A 19,261-nucleotide genomic window follows, 5' to 3' on the forward strand; every position below is an offset into this window, starting at 1 on the left:
ACGTTCATAGATTTCAAATGATTTTTTTTTCACGTTTGTGTTGTTGTGGTGAGTCTCTAAACTCTCCCCCTGGCTCCTTCAGAATATGTTGTCTGTCTTTACCAATAAACAATTAACTAAGCCTGATCAGGCACTGTCAATATCAATAATGTCACGGTGAGCGTGAAGTTCAAGGCGACGGTGTCACTAGTCTTTCTTTTTGTTTCTGCATCTTTCCCAGCTTACCAAGTGTCCTCTCATGGCAAGAGTCGGTCTCTTGGTATTGGATAAGCATAATTTACTAATACAGTTTAACTTATTTTTCTATTTAGGCTCGCTTTAAGTATTGTGGTAATAAGGTTTGACTTTGTAGGAAGGTTTACAACACCCAAGTGGCCACTGTAAACCATCATTTCAGAATGCTCCATCAGTGCTTAAAAGGTCATGAAGGGCAGCAAATAAGTGCTCGTGCTGTCCTTCCCACCTACAGTTCTTGCACGGAGTATCGCACTGAGCTGAATGAGATTAGCTCAACCGGGAGTGCTTCCAAGGAAAGCATCTTTTAATTATTAATGAACAAGCATTCCCTGGTGAGTGCCCCAGAAAAATCTGATGCAAAAAGTGCAATTCCTTGAATCTGCACAGAAAAGCGTAATTTGCGAAGTTAAGACATTTAATCCTTATAATATTGTAAAGGTGGACAATTGGTACCTTTATAAGTGATAAGGAACAACTGTAAGAAATATATATAAAATTAATAAGAGAGAAAACTGTTCTCGTCAGGCCGCTTTAAAAGCTTACTTTCCCTCCTTATGCATATGTACGCAGAAAAGCCTGTTATGGGGCTGCCGAGTATAAAAAAAAACTGATTAGTACATATGATAATAGTTCAATAATAATAATAAATGATTGGTGGCATTAAAAAATGAAAAAGAAAATTGTGATGTCTTCGCATCAAGTCGTAACGAAAAAGGAAAAAAGAAAATAAAATTTAAAAAAAGGGGGAAAAAAAAGCAGCTTAGGTCAAACCAGTTATGACCAGTGCTGGGCTGCATTGAAGATACATGTATCTTAGACAATCTTTGGGTATCTTGTACCTGTGTCATGACAAGACGTGTATCAGTACCTGCATTTGTAATACATGAATACATTATGCTTAAATGTCATAGTTCTAAGTGTTCACTGTGATTGTGTGATACGGAACCACCTTTCCATGTTACGTACATATATTTTTCTTTCTTTTCTAGCCCACCCTTAAATTTCTTGTAACAAATCACCAGGTAGTCAGAGCTACAAGTGGCAGTAGTGTGAACAGTGGCGGTATACTGTGACACTTTGTGCCACTACAATATGTATGAAATATTTTTAGGCTGCACAAGTTTTCTCATAGAAAAAAAAATCATGAGGGGATAGTATGTTAATGAATATGTCACTAACGAATGCTTCATGCCAGCAGATAAGTAGAATATGAAAGGTCATTGCAGCTTTATGTGCTCTCTGTAAAGACGACACGTCACAAAATATGTCAGTCAAAATATATAAAGAGTGTCCCAAGTGCTTTGCTTTTTCATTTTTTTACTTAGTATGTACTAGGTAATTTAGGTGGTTTAGGTAATACTAGGTGGTTTATGATTACACTATTCTGATGTATATTGTGCGATTATCCTGCATTGTGTGTAGTTGCCACCTTGGTTGCTATAGCTGTTGCCAGGCCAATCAATTCCCTTTAGCTGAACCAAGCGAGACTTTTGCAAATCTTGTAGGTCAACTAAATAAAAAAATCACTTAAAATAAAATAAATTGATACTTAAATTAAATACTGATACTACACATAGCTCTACTGTGAAAAGAGGCGGGCTCCTACGATGATAACGAAGCCAGGTTGTTGCTACGAGACCCAGCATTTCATGTGACACAGCTTGAAGGCCGTCTTGCACGAGCTTAGTACACAGCCAGGCTGCAGAGAGATGACCAGCCTACAACACTTCAAAACGCAAACAATAAAAAGCAAACAAATGCTAAATTTCTCGAAAAAATCATTCGCATTAACTGAAACTAGTCCCAGGCAACACCATGGATGGCACGGAAGACCACCGTATCCATCAGTGTGTTTCCGAACCAAAGCTGAGCTGTGGCAACAGCAATGGCAGTACTACACAGTCACCAGCTGTGTAGTGTACATGCCTGGGCAAATATAAATGCATTATGAAAGCAACCGTGTTTGCTCATTTCATGCAAAGGGATGATCAGGATTACAAACGGTAACAAAACTTGGGACTGAAATGGCCCGCTCCCATACAAAGCCGCACCTTGTAAATATAACAACACACACACAAAGTAACAATTGCAGACTTGCTCCGAAGTATGTAGTATGTCACCTGGCAAAAATCACCAGGCCTCACTGCATGGTGTGAGTGCAAAGGAAACATGTCTGTTTCTGCAATGTTGTCTGGTTGAATTAATATAGCATTGTTTTCCTCCAAAAGCGGGGGTGTGAGCTCTCTTGAAGAAAGGCTGATGGTGCGCACAGGCAGTGTCTGCCACTCACCAGACTGCAGGGGAGACGGTGGCGGGGGTGCGGCATCCTCGAGCACGCTCGCGTCGGCAGGCACAGCGCCGTTGGGGGCATGGAGGCTGGCCTGGGAGCCATGTCTCGACACCTGCCGACCGGACACCTCACCCCCGAGCTCACCCGGGTCTTGTGGTTTGTCTGTATTCAGGAGCACAACAGGAGCACTGGTCAGCCATCACCACCACTTGGCAAATTTGCAGCACAGTTTGTTGAACAAAACACGTGTTTGGGCAATTTAGTGGAGCACTGTAAGGGTGCGATCTTGTACGCATTCCAAAATTGAACGGAGGCGGTCCATTCTTTAGGTCACGAAATAGGTGGTCCATTCCATTACGTTCATCTGATAGCAGACGACAAGGAATGATTGACAGCAGATATCAGGTCACAATTGACGTCATGGCGTTTGTCACGGTTCAAATTGACTAATCGTGTGCGGCTCAGTGGAACGGACCACCTCCGCTCTATTTTGGAACGCATACAAGATCGCACCCTACATGTCTAGTGCAAGAATGCAATCTAAAGCAACTTGGATGGCTAGTGTAATTTTAAAAACAAGGGCAGACAGGGAACGTTACAAGAAGGGTCGAGAGATTGCGCCACCATCTTGCGCTATGTTTTGAGGGATGACGGCACCACCGCTCGATACTTCTTGCATTGTGTGTGATTTTCTGTCTTTGCCTCAGTGTGCTAACTGGCTACGACAATTTGACTGTCAACCTGATTGCCAAAATGGCAAGAATGCGAACAGGTGTGCACTGCAGCCTAGAAGATGAGCCACACAAAGAAGATTTAATCACTCATACGTGTGGGTCATTGGTATATAATGTAAAGCAGCCACTGTCTTCTACAGTGAGAATGTAGATGCCACAGAAATACAGTACCTGAACGAGGTGAAAGTGTAGGTAAGAAGGAGAATGAAGAAGGATATATCCCCTTCAGGTGCTTCATGCAGGACTGTGCACACCAAGATAGCATACATCAAAGGACTGATGAAAATAATGACATTTGAAATGTGTTGCAGACATCTTGAAACACTTCTAATTGGACCTGTGCTTGACAGTAGGTGGCTGGGTGATTGCTCTCAGAGTGAGGATATGTCATCATGTAGCGAGTTAACCTCTTCCATTGTCTTTCAAAATGTTTTATGTCAGGCATATTTTTAAAGTGGCTGGATAGGTGCTTTCCAAGTATGCTAGACATGAAAACAGTTGATGTTCTCACATACAAATTTTTAATAGGGAGTTCTCACATGGTAACCTTATTCAGTAAACTTGACAACACTCGCTGGAGAACTGAAAATTCTTAATTCCTTCTGCAGCTGCATACATCTAGGAATTATGAAAATGCAATAAATGTGGGGAAACTAATTTTAAATCAATAGAAACAACTGTTGCCTGAAGGGGGTGCAGTGAAGGAGGCCTCTGGGTGAGCTATCAGGTAAGGATTCATCTTGTAAAAGTGAAAAACACACGGAATGAAGACAAATGAACTAGCGTGCATGTTCTTGTTATCTGTGTGCAGCCTTCATGCTATATGCTTGCAAATACGAGAAGAGGAAGAATTTAAATAGGTCAGTGATTCATATGAGCATCATGTTGCCTTTTAAGGGAATTCAGAAATGAACTCTTGCCACTGACTGCACTGAACAAGAACAGCGCAAGATGCAACACATCCTAGTGCCAACCTTGTTCTGCTATTATACACAGATACGCATTGTTTTAATATCATGGACAAATGGAGCCTTAAAGGAAAATCTGAAACAGGACATTAAAAGTAAACATTTTTGCTTGGTTAGAGCTTCAATGGGTGCCACATTGTTCCCCGCAGAAAAGAACAAAGTGCTCTGTTAAAAAAATCCACGAACAAAGGCTTGCATCTTTGATTCAAAACTATTCAGTTGCGTCTGTTTGTCACCAACTAGTCAAACAAGGCTAAAACAAACTGTTCCAATTGTCCACAACTGCAAGTGGTTCAGTGGACAAGCTAATCTAATTTACCTGATTGTCAGGGTCAACAATGTGCACTTGAGTAATTATCAGTGTGATCTACACTGCTCAACTGTGTGAAACTCTGCTCCCGAGTTCAAATTCGGAACCAATGATTTTTCTTATAGTTCCAAGAAGCAAACTGGAGGTCATATCAAACGTGGCAAGATATTAGATGCAAATACGCATGACTCGACACTGCCTTCACGATTAGTAATCTCTACAAGTTAAACACCGCTGACCAAATGAGAGAAAAGGTTTCCAAGCAGATTATATTACCGTTACAAGATAAGGGCCATAGCTCAGTCACAAGATATACAGATTGGAGCACTAGCAGTGTGAACTAAAAGCATAATGCCCAGAGCTATTCAATTATTAGAACTGCCTGTCATTGGGTGGCTGTCTTTGCTAACAGTATGTGTGCTGTGACAATTGGCTGGCTCCTGTCCTTACTAACAGCTAAAGTGTATAAATTATATTGTGAATAAAGGTCCACATTCTCATTACACAATGCATTTCTTGTGTTTTTTCCTTCTAATGGAAAGATAACTACCACTTGGGAAAATAGTTTGCTAATTCAGTGTCAGGTGCATACTTTTCCGCTTCGCTTTGCCAGGTCAGACTCAGCTTGTTTGAAGTTTTATGTGGGTGTCACATGGTGACTCTTCAATCCCAATCAGAAATGCACCGTGTGACACCAGTGTAAGACAAGACACCACTACACACAATGTTGATGCTTGTCAATTTCATACTCAAAGGCGGGATCAAGAGGTACATCCTGTCTCTCTGCTCACACAACTCAACTTTGGTATCGTACAGGTCCCAATGCAGCTTGCACGAAGAGCCACACACTGCCTTGCGATTGTGGAACTTTAGTCATACTTGCAGACGTATCAAGTTATGTGGCTTGGCATCTGCACACTTGTCTAAACTTCATGGCCTTCTACAGGCCATAAACACCATGTAACGTAAGGTGTTGCAAATTAGCAAAAAAGCATGGGACAACAAACAGGAAGCACTACCCTGCCGGTGCATGCTTCTCCTCTCTGTTCAATGGGATTTTACCACCTTCTACAAACGGCTGTTTGTTAATCATGTCAGATGTCAAGTTACTTCTCATGACTTCATCCAAGACACGCAGTTAACAGAAGACGGCTAAATATGTTCTCCACTAAAAATGGCCGGCGTTAAGTTCCCGTTTTTGGTGCTGCGCAGCTGACAAGCAAAAGGAATCCGACACTCGGAACGCGAATATAAAACGCACTCGTGATGTCACGCACTGCTCTTGTACGAGCAAAGTGCCTGAGGCCTTGACAGCGGCGCGCTCTAGAGATGACGCGGAAAGACAAGAGCAGAGAGTACCGCAATTAAAGGCGATAAGTGCGGATCCATATCAGAGCACATTAATGGACGGAGACACTCCATTCATATATAGTAGGACGGCCCGACAAGTGCACGGTATGTCAAGAGATTCGGGCAATGCCGATCGGTGAACGTCCTCGAAGGAAAAACATGCGGCGAGCACGCAACATCGCGATGTGTGTCACAAGGTTAGCGGCGGATGCTTGAAGGAAATGTATACACCTGCCACACAACGCGACGCGCGATGCAAACATTCAGCCGTCAAAACAAAAGTACTGTCATTGTACGTCGCGGCTATCTGCTGCGTGCCCGCTTGCGCAGGGTTGTAATTTAAGCGGTCGGGCTTCGGAATGGGACGCGAACGCAGAAATTAAATGCTTCGAAACACGCACGCCAACAAGCAAGCCGAGACTACCCAGTCACAAAACATTTTCTGCTGGGAAAGGACAAGTTACGCGTTCCTTTTACTTCAACGGGTACACAGATCTTGAGAAAAAATCCGAGAACCCGGGGACTTTCTATTAGCGGCAACCACACAACTTCGTCGCTCGTGACGAGACGGTTGGCGAAGTCGTGACTTTGAAACATCGCACGGGAGGCCGTTTATACATTGTTTCACGGAAGAGAAAATTACGGGGATGATAACTGACAAGGTGAAAGGCTCGCCGGCCTCCTTTGCGTGCGATATGCAAGAACTACCACGGTCGCGAGCTGGTAAATACATGACACAATCACACAAGTTTCACAATTTCGAATCCGCTCGGGAAGGTCTCGGGGCAGCCTTCCTACCTGGCTTCCTTCTGAAGAGTGGCATAGCGTTCCAATGGCATTCGGCCGATCGACGCCGCAGTCAGGGACGATGTCGTCGTGTCATGTTCGCTTCGGCGATTCCGCAGCCTGACTCAATTAACGGATCCAGCCGCCCGCGCTCTAAATTACCTGATGCGACGACGACGCGGTAACGCCTTCCTTCGAACGCCCGAAAATACAGATGACAGCGGCCATGACCACTACAAGGAATGGGTGTCGAGGTTAAAGAACGTTTGTTTTGCTTGTTTTTTTCTTCATTTTAATTGTGGTCAGCTGACTTGAGCGGCACAACTGAGAACGAGAGTTTACTAAATTTTCTTCTTTTTTTGTAATTGGCTTTGAATGTGGTTTCGTGACGGGATGGGTGTGCGTTTTCGCGGTTGAGCCGGAGTGTGGGGTCCCTTCGAGATGAAGTCCAGGTGACGAGTTATAGCCGCCGTATGACGAGTTTAGAGTCAGCCTTTGGGACTGTTCCGGACTTGTGGTTTACGCGACAGGTGTGAAGGCGTGTCTGCAGAGCCTGTAGCATCTGGCGACGGTGTTTGCCCGTTGCCGTTGTGGTGTCCCACGTTTGTTGTGCGCGGTCGTGCATTAACGAGGCGTGCTGCCGGAGCTGCCGGCTCTTGGCTTACCGAAAGCGCAGCAAGTTAGCGCCTTGCCGATGCGGCCCAGTAGTTTGTGAAGCTTTTGTAGTTGAAGACGTCGTCCATCGCCTGTAACCACGGCCGCTGCAGCAGCGACAAAATCGAACCATGAAGCCCCTGGATATCGGCGAGGTACCTGTAGAGCTCAAAACTCGCCCCAAAGCATTCGTCGCCTTCATCGGTTTAGAACCGCAGGCCAACAACATCCATGCCGCGATTTGGGATGCTTTTTCTAACAACCGCGGACCAGACCGGTCGCCGCTGAACTTCGTGATGCTGCCTGACAAACATGTATTTCCGAAACCCAAACCCAAGGTATGCTGTGGACACATGCTCATGGAGCTTCGGTTCAGCGACTTGTACGTGCCACTGCGTTGCGAGTGTGTTCGATGCCTGTTGGTACGCGTCGGGGGTGTGCGGCGCACTACACAGCTCTGCTCATGCGGGTCATGCCACCTGCGGATAAGCCTTCATTATTCCTTGCATGAACGCTGAGGCGTTGGTGACTACTGTCGTATTTCACATGCTACGCCATACCCATAAGTGAGAGGCTCGTGGAAGGAAAAAGAAAGAAAAGGTGTTTGTAACTAATGAGCTGTGCTCTCCATACGTGTAGTACTTTGCCTGCAGAGTCCGGCGCATGCTTGCAAATGTTATGTGCATTTACACATACGCAAATTTTTATCGCGGTTAGTGAGCATTTAGCCCCAACTGTATTACAGATGCGCTGAAAATCTACACTTGTAAATGACATGTGTTGTTATTCCACAATTTCACTCGAGTTTAGCTTAAGTTACATAGGACCGTGGTAGGAGTAACTTTATTGTGTTACATTTACCCAAAGCCAGATTAAGGGATGGAGCTTTATGTCCCAGAGGAACATAACTATTGGAAGTGGCATCTTCCACCTTGGCCGAAACCAATGCTATATATACATTACTCGGGCAACGCTGCGAAAATCCATGGTACGGAAAAGCAGGCATACAAAACACAGGGAAAGATATGAAATGAGAAGGACAACACGAATGCAGTTTCTTGCTGATTGTCACATAGTCTATGGGTGCTATAATGTAAAACTATTCCAAACTTTTCTATTCCAGTTCTGCAATCAGCCTTCCGCAATTGGTCAAAAACTTTTTTGGACCACCCCCCCTTCACCTCTGTCATGCGGCGTCATGAAAACCGCGATAGCTCCCCATCTGATATGGCGTACATACACTGATTATGCATGATGTGACTGAACAAAAGGAAAACATTTATTTCTGATTCGACGCCTTTTCGCCGTTAGCCCACGACTATTGGTCAGAAGTTTTCGGGCTGCACCCACTTCACCTGCCTTTCAAGCAACGTCACAAAACCGCAAGGACTCACCGTGTCAAAGTGACGTGTGTGCGTTAAAGACGCATTGATATGCTGAGCAAAACTGAATTTTCTTCTGAATAGCCGCAGGCTGCCCCGTTCCGAAAGGAATAAAAGATGGCGGCCGCCGATCGCTCATGCACTGGCTACTCGCGCCTGCCTGTGAGCATGGGTCTATTTGCGTATTATCAAACTTTTTGCATAGCCGTGTGACGTTTTCGAGTACTTTCGGCACATTTACGACCTCGTTCTGGCAACTCTTCTTTGCTGAGGATCTGTTTTAGTGTAATTCTTAAGCTTGCGTTGCATGCCGTCGTAATTTTTGACCAGCCACCGCAAGCTAAGTAAAGGAAAGCGGACCAATTGCAGATGCGTCACCACCTTCTTCATCTAGTTATTGATTTTCAGTGCAGTGGCTTGGCCCCACTGAATCCCTCTCCACTTGAGTGTGCTCTTTGCCTCTTGTCAGCCAATTAGATAAAACAAGCCGCTCAGTGTAGGCAATGTTATTTGTTTTTCAAGCAAACAAAAGTAAGCTCCTTTGAATGAGGAGAGCGTTTGATTGGTCGGTTCAGACCACCCTGTGGGAGACTGCCCGATGCTTGCGTCGGCGTTTACGCAAGTTTGACGTCAGGAGATTGGAATAAAAACATATTGGAATAGTTTTAAGTTATAGGGGCCCATGCTAAGTGACAGACGGAAGCCTCTCCACTGAGTATATTTACTTTGCACATAAATTTACAAATGTTGTTATTCCACATTTTCACTCTAGTTATAGTTACATAGGACCGGTGGTAGGAGTAACTTTATCGTGTTACATATACACAAAGCCAGATTAAGGGATGGCTTAGAATGACTTGGCAGCAGAATGCCATAACTGCTGAGCCACCACAGCAGGTAGTACAAAGAGGAGCAACTGCTGAAGAATTATTCACTTGTCAAATCTTCACCTGAAAAGTGGTAATATACCTGCGGTGAAGGTTTCGCTGTGACATATTCTTTGTTAGGCAGGCTCTAGCACATGCTGGCCCCAAATGATGCTAGGCTATTGGACACAGAAATGTGTTCTACAGAATTCACAATACTAATCATGAGCAGGTAGCATGAGTGAGCCTTCGTGCCTTGTATATTTCAGTGCAAAAACATTGTTTCAATTAAAAACACTCACACTCGTTAATCTCTTGTCACTTTATGTTCCATCAGTTTGCATGAGTTGCATGGCGATATTGCTACGTGCCAAGTGAAATTTTTATTCTACACCCTTTGTTATATTTAGAGCAGTTGTTTTCTACCCCAATCATCAGTTTTGCTTGGCTGGTGATCAGCTGGCCAATAATTTCCTGCATTGTTGAACTAAAATGCCTTGCAAACTTTTGCTAAGCTGGGTTATGCAGATGGCCACTAGTCAGCCTTGTAGACCTTTCGATCAAGAGAAGAAAGTATCTTCACTCTGGACTGTTACATGGGAGTACGAATTGTTATGCGGGAATGCGGCATTGCGACAGTCCAGAAGTCATTATGGTGAGGTCTAGGGTGCTTCCATTAGGAAAGTCTATAGCCTAATTTGTAGGCATTCACAAGCTGCTGACAAAGCTGGGCTACAAATGAGCAGGTAATGCCAATGCCACACTGGGCACTTCCGAGGGGGATCAGGATATAATTTCTCGACCATTACTGGCTTATTTGCGCAAACTGTGGAAGGGAAGCAATAGCGATAGAGGAATTCGATCCCGATCAAAAGCAGCCAGTGTGACGGGAATAAAACGTGGGAACCCGCAGCATTTGTACCATCTCACAGAAGATATCTCTTGTCTTGCTTGTGAATTAACATTGCCCGTCACAGTAGGCCAGTGGCTACGGCATTCTGGTACTGTGGACAAGGTCACGGGTTCGATTCCCGGCTATGGCAGCTGCATTCTGATATCGTCAGAATCCTAAATAGAAAGCATGTCTGTCGAGCCTTGGCTACACATCAAAACTCCAGGTAGTCAGAATTAACAGGGAACGCTCTGCAACAGCTTCTGTCAAAGTTCCTGTGTTGCTTCGAGCCATTAAACCACAGCAGTCAATTAGCAAATAGCTAATTATGCCAGTACTTATTTATTCACAGCGTATACCTGCAAACACCACTGGGTTTGTGTATTTATTTTATATTTGTTCTTTTTTTTCATATTTCTGACTACCCTTTGGCAGCCAAGGCAGGAGTGAGTACATAAATCAAAGGACAAACTAGGATCCTGTAGTGAAGTTCAGGTCTGCACCAAGGACCATATATACAGAGTAAGCAGATTAGGAACAGCACTACAAGACATTCACCTGCGTAAATATTACTTTTACGGTGCGCGATAAACAAAATAAAAAGATATTACACCATGCTAATTTGTATACATAAAGTGTGTGCATAAGGAAAAGGCACATTCTACAAAGCAGTGAGTTCACTGTTGAAAGAACAGAAAGAGCACACATCATAATATTACTCTAGAATGAGAATAGAATGAAGAAATTGTAGTATGAATTTGACAGCTTACAGTGTGACTTGGATTAGGCAGAAATTAGACTCGCATAAAAGCACAGAGAGAAACAAAATGTGCAAAATGCAAACCATGTTAAGCCCAACACTACTGTTTCAAGTATCATCGCCAAAAAAGCAAGCAATGTTACTACGAGAAAGAAAAAAAAAAACATGCGTAGGCACACAGAGCTCTTCATTATGCAGTAGTATCTTGTTGAGTGCCCGGTCATAATGAAAAGCTGACAATTGAATGGGTGCATGTGTGCTAAAGGCAGCGCTCGTACATGATGTTAGATGTGAACGGCTTTGGAGACAAGAAGCTGCCCTTTTGGTGCTGCTGCCGGGAAGTAAAATGGTGATGCTGGCCACATAAAAGGAAGACATGCGTCTCCACTTCCATGTGGGAGCCTTGTTCATAGTGAGATGATTGGGAGGTTGAATACGGTTTATTAATAGGTGATGCTACATAGTGTATGAACAGAAGCAAAGAGTTCCATTGAACTGGTTGTCTGCAGGATTGTATGTTGAAGATGCAAGGCCGAGTTTCATTTGGTGCGTGTCACATGTGCCCTTTTCCGGCAGCTATCGTGTCCCATCAGTGCAGCATATTTGGTGATGCTCCTAGGAGACACATTTTTTTTTTTTTTTTCAGTGTTGGGGCTGTTGTGGGGTTCAATCCAATACTCGTTTCGGTTGGCAATGTTGTCCGCCACTGTCGGTGCAGGTCACAGCTATCGCCAGGAATGAGAAAAAATATATCCAGTTCTCACCGGGATTGAACTCGGGCCCTCTGTGCATGAGTCAGCTACTCCACTGCTGCACCAGGCCAGTGCTTGCTAGTTGCTGTGGAAGCATGCCCTATACAGGTGTCGCAGCATGAGAGGAGTTATGCAATGTGAGGTCAGTGTGCAATGTGACGCTACGCAGATTGCGCTGCGCAGCGTCGATACCTGAACAGCTGTTGAAGGAGCAAATTGTAGAATTACGCACGTGGCTGCAACCAAGCAGTTTTGGACTCAGCAGGCCGCTGTACAGAGAGCAGCACAAGCCACAGCTTGCCCCTCCAGCTTATGCTGTGCTGTAACTGTGCAGTGACTGTGCCGTACATGCCTGTGACTTTTTTGTTTTCCTTTAGCGTTCTCACAGGCACCTTTCAATGATTCCTGTCTCAGCATTGCAAATGAGGCTGTAACCTGCAGCTTGAGTACTGGAAACAGAACCCCAGTATCTCTCGTTTTGGAGCTTGTGGCCACCGTGGTGGCGCTGTGCCCTGACCATGTTTTGTTGACGGGGTGCAGCACCCATCGTACGAGTGGTATGAGGAGAGGGGTCTGCTCAAGAGCAACTGGCTGCACAAGCACCTTGCCCAAGTCCCTGCAGTGGCCATCCTCTTCTTCGACATGGACTGGGACGACCCCAGCTGGGCCGACAAACGCAATGACTGCTCAACCAAGATACGCAGTCTCAGGTTTGCATGCAATCCTCTTGTTCCCTGCTCACTTGCCCCTGCATAGGTGGGGAAGCAGTGCCTTTTCTTGTTACACAGTTCACTTCATGTATTCATTCTACGTGCTGAAATTATATTTCTGGAGATGCATTCTTTATGAATGCGGCTCTGCATTTTTACTTATGGAGTCAAGTAGCAGCGAAGCCAACAAGGCTAGATCCTGTTTGTGACTTCTTATGGTAATGACAGAACAGTACAGAGAGTGTGGTTGAGGAAGTAGCAACCAACTTGCAGCATCCATGGCTCGCTTGTTCTGTGCAACTTGTAGGCCCATGCAGAATGTGTTGTGGGCTGCCTGGCAAGGACTGCAGTAATTTGGCACGTCGTTAGTGTCCAGAACTTGATGAAAAAGTATCTTAGTTGCATGTGATTAACCCCTTCCCTACCAAGGACGAGCTGAGCTGGTCATTAAAAATTGTACCACTTCAACCCTAAGACATGCCGGGTTCGTCCATACAAAAAGCTACAAGCACAGATTCAGCTTCCCCGGCCATAAGTTATACAGACCTTCATCAAAGGGATAGTACCGCTCTACCTTAGTGCAAAGAATACACCTTTATCAGCTAACCTTAGAGTTTTGAAACATTATAATAAAGCTATCATGGTACTCGGGTTAAAAACCTGTTTATTATTTTTTTCAACATATATTTTTGAAGCCCTTTTCTGAAACGAAGATATTCAGTGATATTTCTGGCTGTTTATTTGCATATATGTTTCTTTGAAGGAATAAAAGCAATTGGTATATTGAGTCATTCCTGCAGTGAATACTTCCGTAGTGAAACGGTGTACAGTGATCGAAAAAGGAATGTTGCTGGGGCCAACTTAAGCTTTTGGTCAGTCTCCTGCTGCTTTCAACTAGATGTGTATTCATGCTTATACTCTTAACTGAACTCGTCTTGATACAATTCTTCTTTCACCTGATTTTTTATTACAGTAGAACTTTGTTGATACAATCCCATTATGTATGATTTCCTGGCATCAACGTTCGTGATTGAGAACACACACACAAAAAAAGACCTAATACAGCCATGCTTACGTTTTACCCGTTTGTCATCATTATCAGCCTATTTGAGGTCCACTGCAGGACAAAGGCCTCTCCCTGCAATCTCCATATACCCCTATCCTGCGCCAACCGATTCCAACTGGCGCCCGCGCATTTCCTAATTTCATCGCCCCACCTAGTCTTCTGCGGTCCTTGACTGTGCTTCCCTTCTCTTGGCACCCATTCTGTAACCCTGATGGTCCACCGGTTATCTAACCTATACATACCTACGCAGCTCCACTTTTTTCTCTTAATGACAATTTCAATATTGGGTACCCATACTACTCTCTTCCTGTCGCTTAACGTTACGCCTAACATTTTTTGTAACAGTTGGTTTAATCAAAGATGGAGGAGATAGTATGCTTGAAAAGCTTACAGCTCATTATACGAAATGTCTCAAGAGTTCCAAGGGTTCCAGAGAACTGGAAGAATGCCAGTGTTATACTAATCCACAAAAAAGGGAGACTAAAAAATTGAAAAATTATAGGCCCATTAGCTTACTTTCAGTATTGTATAAAATATTCACCCAGATAATTTCCAGTAGAATAAGGGCAACACTGGACTTCAGTTAACCAAGAGAATAGGGTGGCTTTAGGAAGGGGTACTCTACATTGGATCACATCCATGTCATTAATCAGGTAATAGAAAAATCCACAGAATAGAATCAGCCTCTCTATATGGCTCTTATAGATTACGAAAAGGCATTTGATTCAGTAGAGATACCAGCATTCATAGAGGCATTACGTAATCAAGAAGTACAGGCAGCTTACGTAAATATCTTCGAAAATATCTACAGGCATTCCGCTGCTACCTTAATTTTCCAGAACTAGAAAGATACCTATAACGAAAGGGGTCAGGCATGGAGAAACAATCTCTCCAATGCTATTCACTGCATGCTTGGAAGAAGTATTCAAGCTATTAAACTGAGAAGGCTTAGGAGTGAGGATCGAGGGCGAATATCTCAACAACCTTCGGTTTGCAGATGACATTGTCCTGTTCAGCAACGCTGGGGACGAGTTACAACAAATGATTGAGGACCTTAACAGAGAAAGTGTAAAAGTGGGGTTGAAGATCAATATGCAGAAGCTAAAGATAATGCTCTATAGCCTGGCAAGGGAACAAGAATTCAGTGTCGTCAGTCAGGCTCTAGAGTCTGTGAAGTACATTTACTTGGGTCATTTACTCACACATTACCCTGATCATGAGATGAAAATTTCCGGAAGAATAAAAATGGGTTGTAGGGCATATGGTGGACATTTTCAGATCCTGACTGGAAGCCTACCACTATCGTTGAAAAGAAAGGTGTACAATCAGTGCATTCTACCGGGGGTAACATATGGGGCAGAAACTTGGAGCTTGACAAAGAAGCTCGACAACAAGTTATAAACCGCACAAAGAACGAAGAATGTTACCAGTTTATACGTTCCTAGAAAACAAAATCTTTTGGGACCAACATTTAGTACATTGGCAGACTGCGATAGTATGATATGTTTTCAGGCCGCTAGAGAAAAGAAAAGAAAAGGCCCGAGGCGCATGCGATTGAAAACACTCGCTGCCTGCTGCAGCAGCTTCCCCGCAATACTCACCGCCTATCTCATGTGAAAACACCAGGGCGCATTTGGTTTCCTATTCTGGTACAAGCAAATCTCCTCCTGGGTCATCACACGTCACATTCACAGCTCTTGCTGCCAACCCTTCCGCTATGAGCATCTTCACCTATCTGTTTCACAATATGTTGAGCGTAGTGCCATTGGAAGCGTACTGCACGCTTTTAATAGGTGATAACCCAAATGCGGTGCCGTTCCCTACTGCATGTGGTGCGAAGTGAGCGTCATGTTTCGTTCTGGCGGCATTGTATTCCAGCGTTGTCCAAGAGTTCGATTTCATTTAGGTTTTTTGTTGGAGTCTTATAAACTACGGGACAGAAAAATGACAATGTGTGCCTCCGGTTGTTTGAGCCCCACCAGGTCGATGCGCAGCACTGCCTTCTCGTGTCACAACGATTTGAGCCAAGTGGGCCACGAGGCTGAATTCGAGACATGCTAACGTAAGCTTGCCAAAGCCACAAAAACGACAATGCTTGTATCTGGCTCCACCAGCTCCGTGCATGTATTGTGCTGCAGTGATTAGCGCAATGTTTTGCATTGCGTACGCGATAATTGCAGTTGAGTCGGCAAATCTTTCAGTGGCCTCGTATCGTGTGTTTTCTCAATTAGCACATTTTTTCTCAATTTTTTTTTCTCAGACTTATCAACAAAGCTCAAATGTACTTATTTTTTATTGCTTAACTTTTAAGTGTCCCCATAGTAGTTGTTCTTAGTAGTTCCTGCTTTCTGAGAAAACTGGGCCCACCATATTGTTACGTAGGAAGACGCAGACGAAAAGCTATATACAAGTATATTTACAAGGAAATACGCCGCACTTGGCCAAGGGGCAACAGCCCGCGCTAGCCTCTAATCGTTGTCATCGTTTTCACACTGCTCGTATCTTCATGACAAATACTGTCCCATAGCACTACCTCCGGTGGCAAAAGCGCCGTCCCGGAGCAACTAAAGGCCGGACTCAGAAGCAGTGTAGTAGGCCTTGAGCCTACTGACATGCATGACATTACTAGATGCCAGAGTAGAGGACGAGGTTGAACTCACAGGAGCAATTTCATACGTCACAGGCTTCATCGGCAGTGCCTTTGAGGATGTGGGAAACCTTGTCCAACTCAGTCATGTGTGCGTCAACTTTGCAGCACAGAGCCAAGACGTCCTGAATGTACGTGACGTAGGGCTCTGTTGACGTCTGCACACGGCCGGATAACGCCTTCTGTGCGGCAAGTTGATGACCGCAGGGGTTGCCGAACAAGTCTCTGAGCTTTTGCTTAAGCAAATCCCAACTGGTGAGCTCATCTTCGTGCGTCTGAAACCAAACTTGAGGTGTGCCACCGAGGTAAAAGACTACGTTGGCGAGCATGATCGTAGGGTCCCACTGGTTATTGCGGCTGGTGTGTTCGTACAGGCTGATCCAGTCCTCGACGTCTTCCCCATCTTTGCCCGAGAATACGCCAGGATCATGGGGAGTGGGGAGAGTGATGTAGGTCGTCTAAGTGGCAGCAGGTGTTGGAGGTGGCTGAGTCAAGTTGTCGTCGCCGGGAGCCATGAAAGAAGGCTCAATATACCGTCCACTGCGAAGCTCCGTGATGAGGTACAGGGAACGTCCACCTCCACCAGATATGTTACGTAGGAAGGTGCGGACGAAAAGCTATATACGTACAAGTATATTTACAAGGAACTACGCCGCACTTGACCAAGAGGCAACAGCCCGCGCTAGCCTCTAATCATCGTCGTCGTCGTCTTCACACTGCTCGCCTCTTCATCATCATAAATACTGTTTCGTAGCAATATTGATAACACCTGCTTACATGTGTAGACCCTTTTCCATTTGGGTGACCCCTACTTCTTGAACCAACAGCAGTACCTCTACCTGTTCCCTACCTGTCACAGCTGAACACTAACCTTCCTTCCCTCACCTCACTTTGAGTTCCCTCACTCTTCTATATTCACTGGCTTATTCTCCTTCTCCTCGCTCATTGTGGGAGCCCACCATAGCCAGGTGTTTTTTGTATAGCTTTAGCCAGTTGCCATTTTCATCAGATGCGTCACTTGTGAGAAGTGTCGGTCACTGATGTGGATTTGGTGTGCAGTGCTTTGACGTTACCAGCGTCATGTGATGCGACAACCATCTAGCACGTATTCATATGTACAGTGAAAAAACAGAAAGCAAAGTGTTGAGGTTGTTGAGTGGCACTAATGAAGTTAGAGGTTTGTGCTCTGCTGTTGGTGGTATACAACCAGAAGATTGCAGGCCTCTTCAGGCCGAGTGCAGGAGCCTAATTTTGGGTCGATCCCAGGGGAGGCATTTGATGGATTTCAGAGCGATGACTCAGAGTAAGGCAGTAAATGCATATTAGATAAAGCTTTTGAGTGAAAAGATGGCTGTGCTGTTTTTTTTTTGTCACGACTGTTCTGCCACCAACTTGAAATTTCCCCACGACCGAGCAAGGGCCCCTTACCCAACCATTCTTCGATTAGCTCTAGCCCAAGATTAGCTTTTGCTTGCTGGGGATTTCACAGCACTGTTTTCCGCATCAATTTTCTGAGACTACTGTGATATAGGGAAGTCCTGAAAGGCATTGCTGGCACAAAGGATGCACAGTAAGTGCAACTGTATCATGCACATGCTGCTTGTGTTGTACTGTAGTGTACTATCACAATGTGCACAGCTGCTCCTCATCGTTTTACGGGCTGTGATAAGGAAGGAGCCAGAAGCGAGCAACAAGGCCACGTAGCATCCTTGATGAAAATGACCTTGGTTGATGGTCAGATGTGTACATCCCGTTATATTTCTCCCATAAAAAATGCTTGTCAGCTTTCAGATTTTGCTTTTCCTGAGCAATACTTGATCAGGAAGACTTTAGACACAAGGGGATGGGTTCCCTTGTACAAGCATCAAAGGGGGCTATGTTTGTGCATTCAGACTGGGATACATAGCGCAAGAAATGACACAGGGACAAGCAGAACATAGGACGAGCATTAACTTTCAACAATTGATTTATTGCAGCTGGTGAGTATATATATACTCACTGGGACGCCACTGCAATAGAACACACTGAAGGGAAGGAGGAAAAGACAGTCATGTGACTATTATGCCCAAAAATTCAAGCTCTTTCCTTGATAAAAATATAGACGGCGTGCTAACGCACTTGTCACCTGCTCTGGCTATCTCAGCTGCTTCCACAATTTCCCTCGTAATCTTATTCCTGTGGCGATAGACAACAACAGTTTGTTTTAATAGCGGGAAGCATGATGGGCCTTCGCGTCACATTTTCTACAATGGGCAGCCATTGCCATCGTTACCATCACTGCCATCGTTGCTATCACTATCCGAAGCAAGCGTGTTCTCAACGATCGCACGATCAGTTAGAAGTTCTGGTGTTTCTAATGTGTCGTCCACACGTAGAAACTCTTCCAAGTCCTGAAGCATCCCTGTTGACTGCGGACCAAAGTTCGAGCAGCACTTCGTCGGTGGGAGTTTCGCAGGCTTTCTGTAAGTCACTGCTGCCTCGGACAAAGCACGCTTTCCTAAAGCAGTTCCGTACTGTAGAAGTGCTTCCTTCGAACCATGCACAAAAGATAAACTGCACGGTCATCAATAGATTGATCTTCCAGTCTGGTTGCCTCCTGCTTTTCCTCGTGGCCATGTTCATCAACAAGACTAACTTGTTCAGGACGTGATGATGATACATACCTTAAAATTGATGATCATGTCAGCATCGATGGGCTGCAAGCCTGCCATCATGTTCAGCGGCAGAAAAAAAAACTTCCACGCTTGAGAGCTTAGGCACTACAACTTTCTAGAATGAGCGCCACCTTCCTCATAGAACAGCCAATATGTTGATTGAACTCGAAGAGCCGCCACTCACGAAGAAGTTCTCGCGTCAT

General features: G+C 44.7%; 2 protein-coding genes across 4 annotated transcripts in view; one reads left to right on the forward strand and one right to left on the reverse strand.

The window, feature by feature from the left end:
• Positions 1-6,935, reverse strand: part of pkaap (A-kinase anchoring protein pkaap) — an 84,791-nt gene extending 77,856 nt beyond the window's left edge. For both annotated transcript variants that reach the window (XM_075686744.1, XM_075686743.1), the window contains exons 1-2: positions 6,688-6,935; positions 2,528-2,689 (exon numbers count right to left, since the gene is read on the reverse strand). In XM_075686744.1, coding sequence (XP_075542859.1) covers positions 2,528-2,689; positions 6,688-6,712 — 187 coding nt within the window. In that variant the 5' untranslated portion in view covers positions 6,713-6,935. The remainder of the gene's footprint in view (positions 1-2,527; positions 2,690-6,687) is intronic.
• Positions 6,936-7,035: 100 nt separating this feature from the next.
• The window catches only part of gry (trafficking protein particle complex subunit 11 gry), a 171,317-nt gene continuing 159,091 nt past the window's right edge, over positions 7,036-19,261 (forward strand). The window contains exons 1-2 of one of the 2 annotated variants that reach the window (XR_012826873.1): positions 7,036-7,667; positions 12,522-12,691. Coding sequence is in view for 1 of the 2 variants with exons in the window: in XM_075686742.1 (XP_075542857.1) it covers positions 7,461-7,667; positions 12,522-12,691 (377 nt within the window). In the remaining variant the exon portion in view is untranslated. The remainder of the gene's footprint in view (positions 7,668-12,521; positions 12,692-19,261) is intronic. The other variant, XM_075686742.1, reaches the window with a different exon arrangement.

Source organism: Dermacentor variabilis, chromosome 3, assembly GCF_050947875.1.
Source record: "Dermacentor variabilis isolate Ectoservices chromosome 3, ASM5094787v1, whole genome shotgun sequence".
NCBI classification, from domain to species: domain Eukaryota; kingdom Metazoa; phylum Arthropoda; class Arachnida; order Ixodida; family Ixodidae; genus Dermacentor; species Dermacentor variabilis.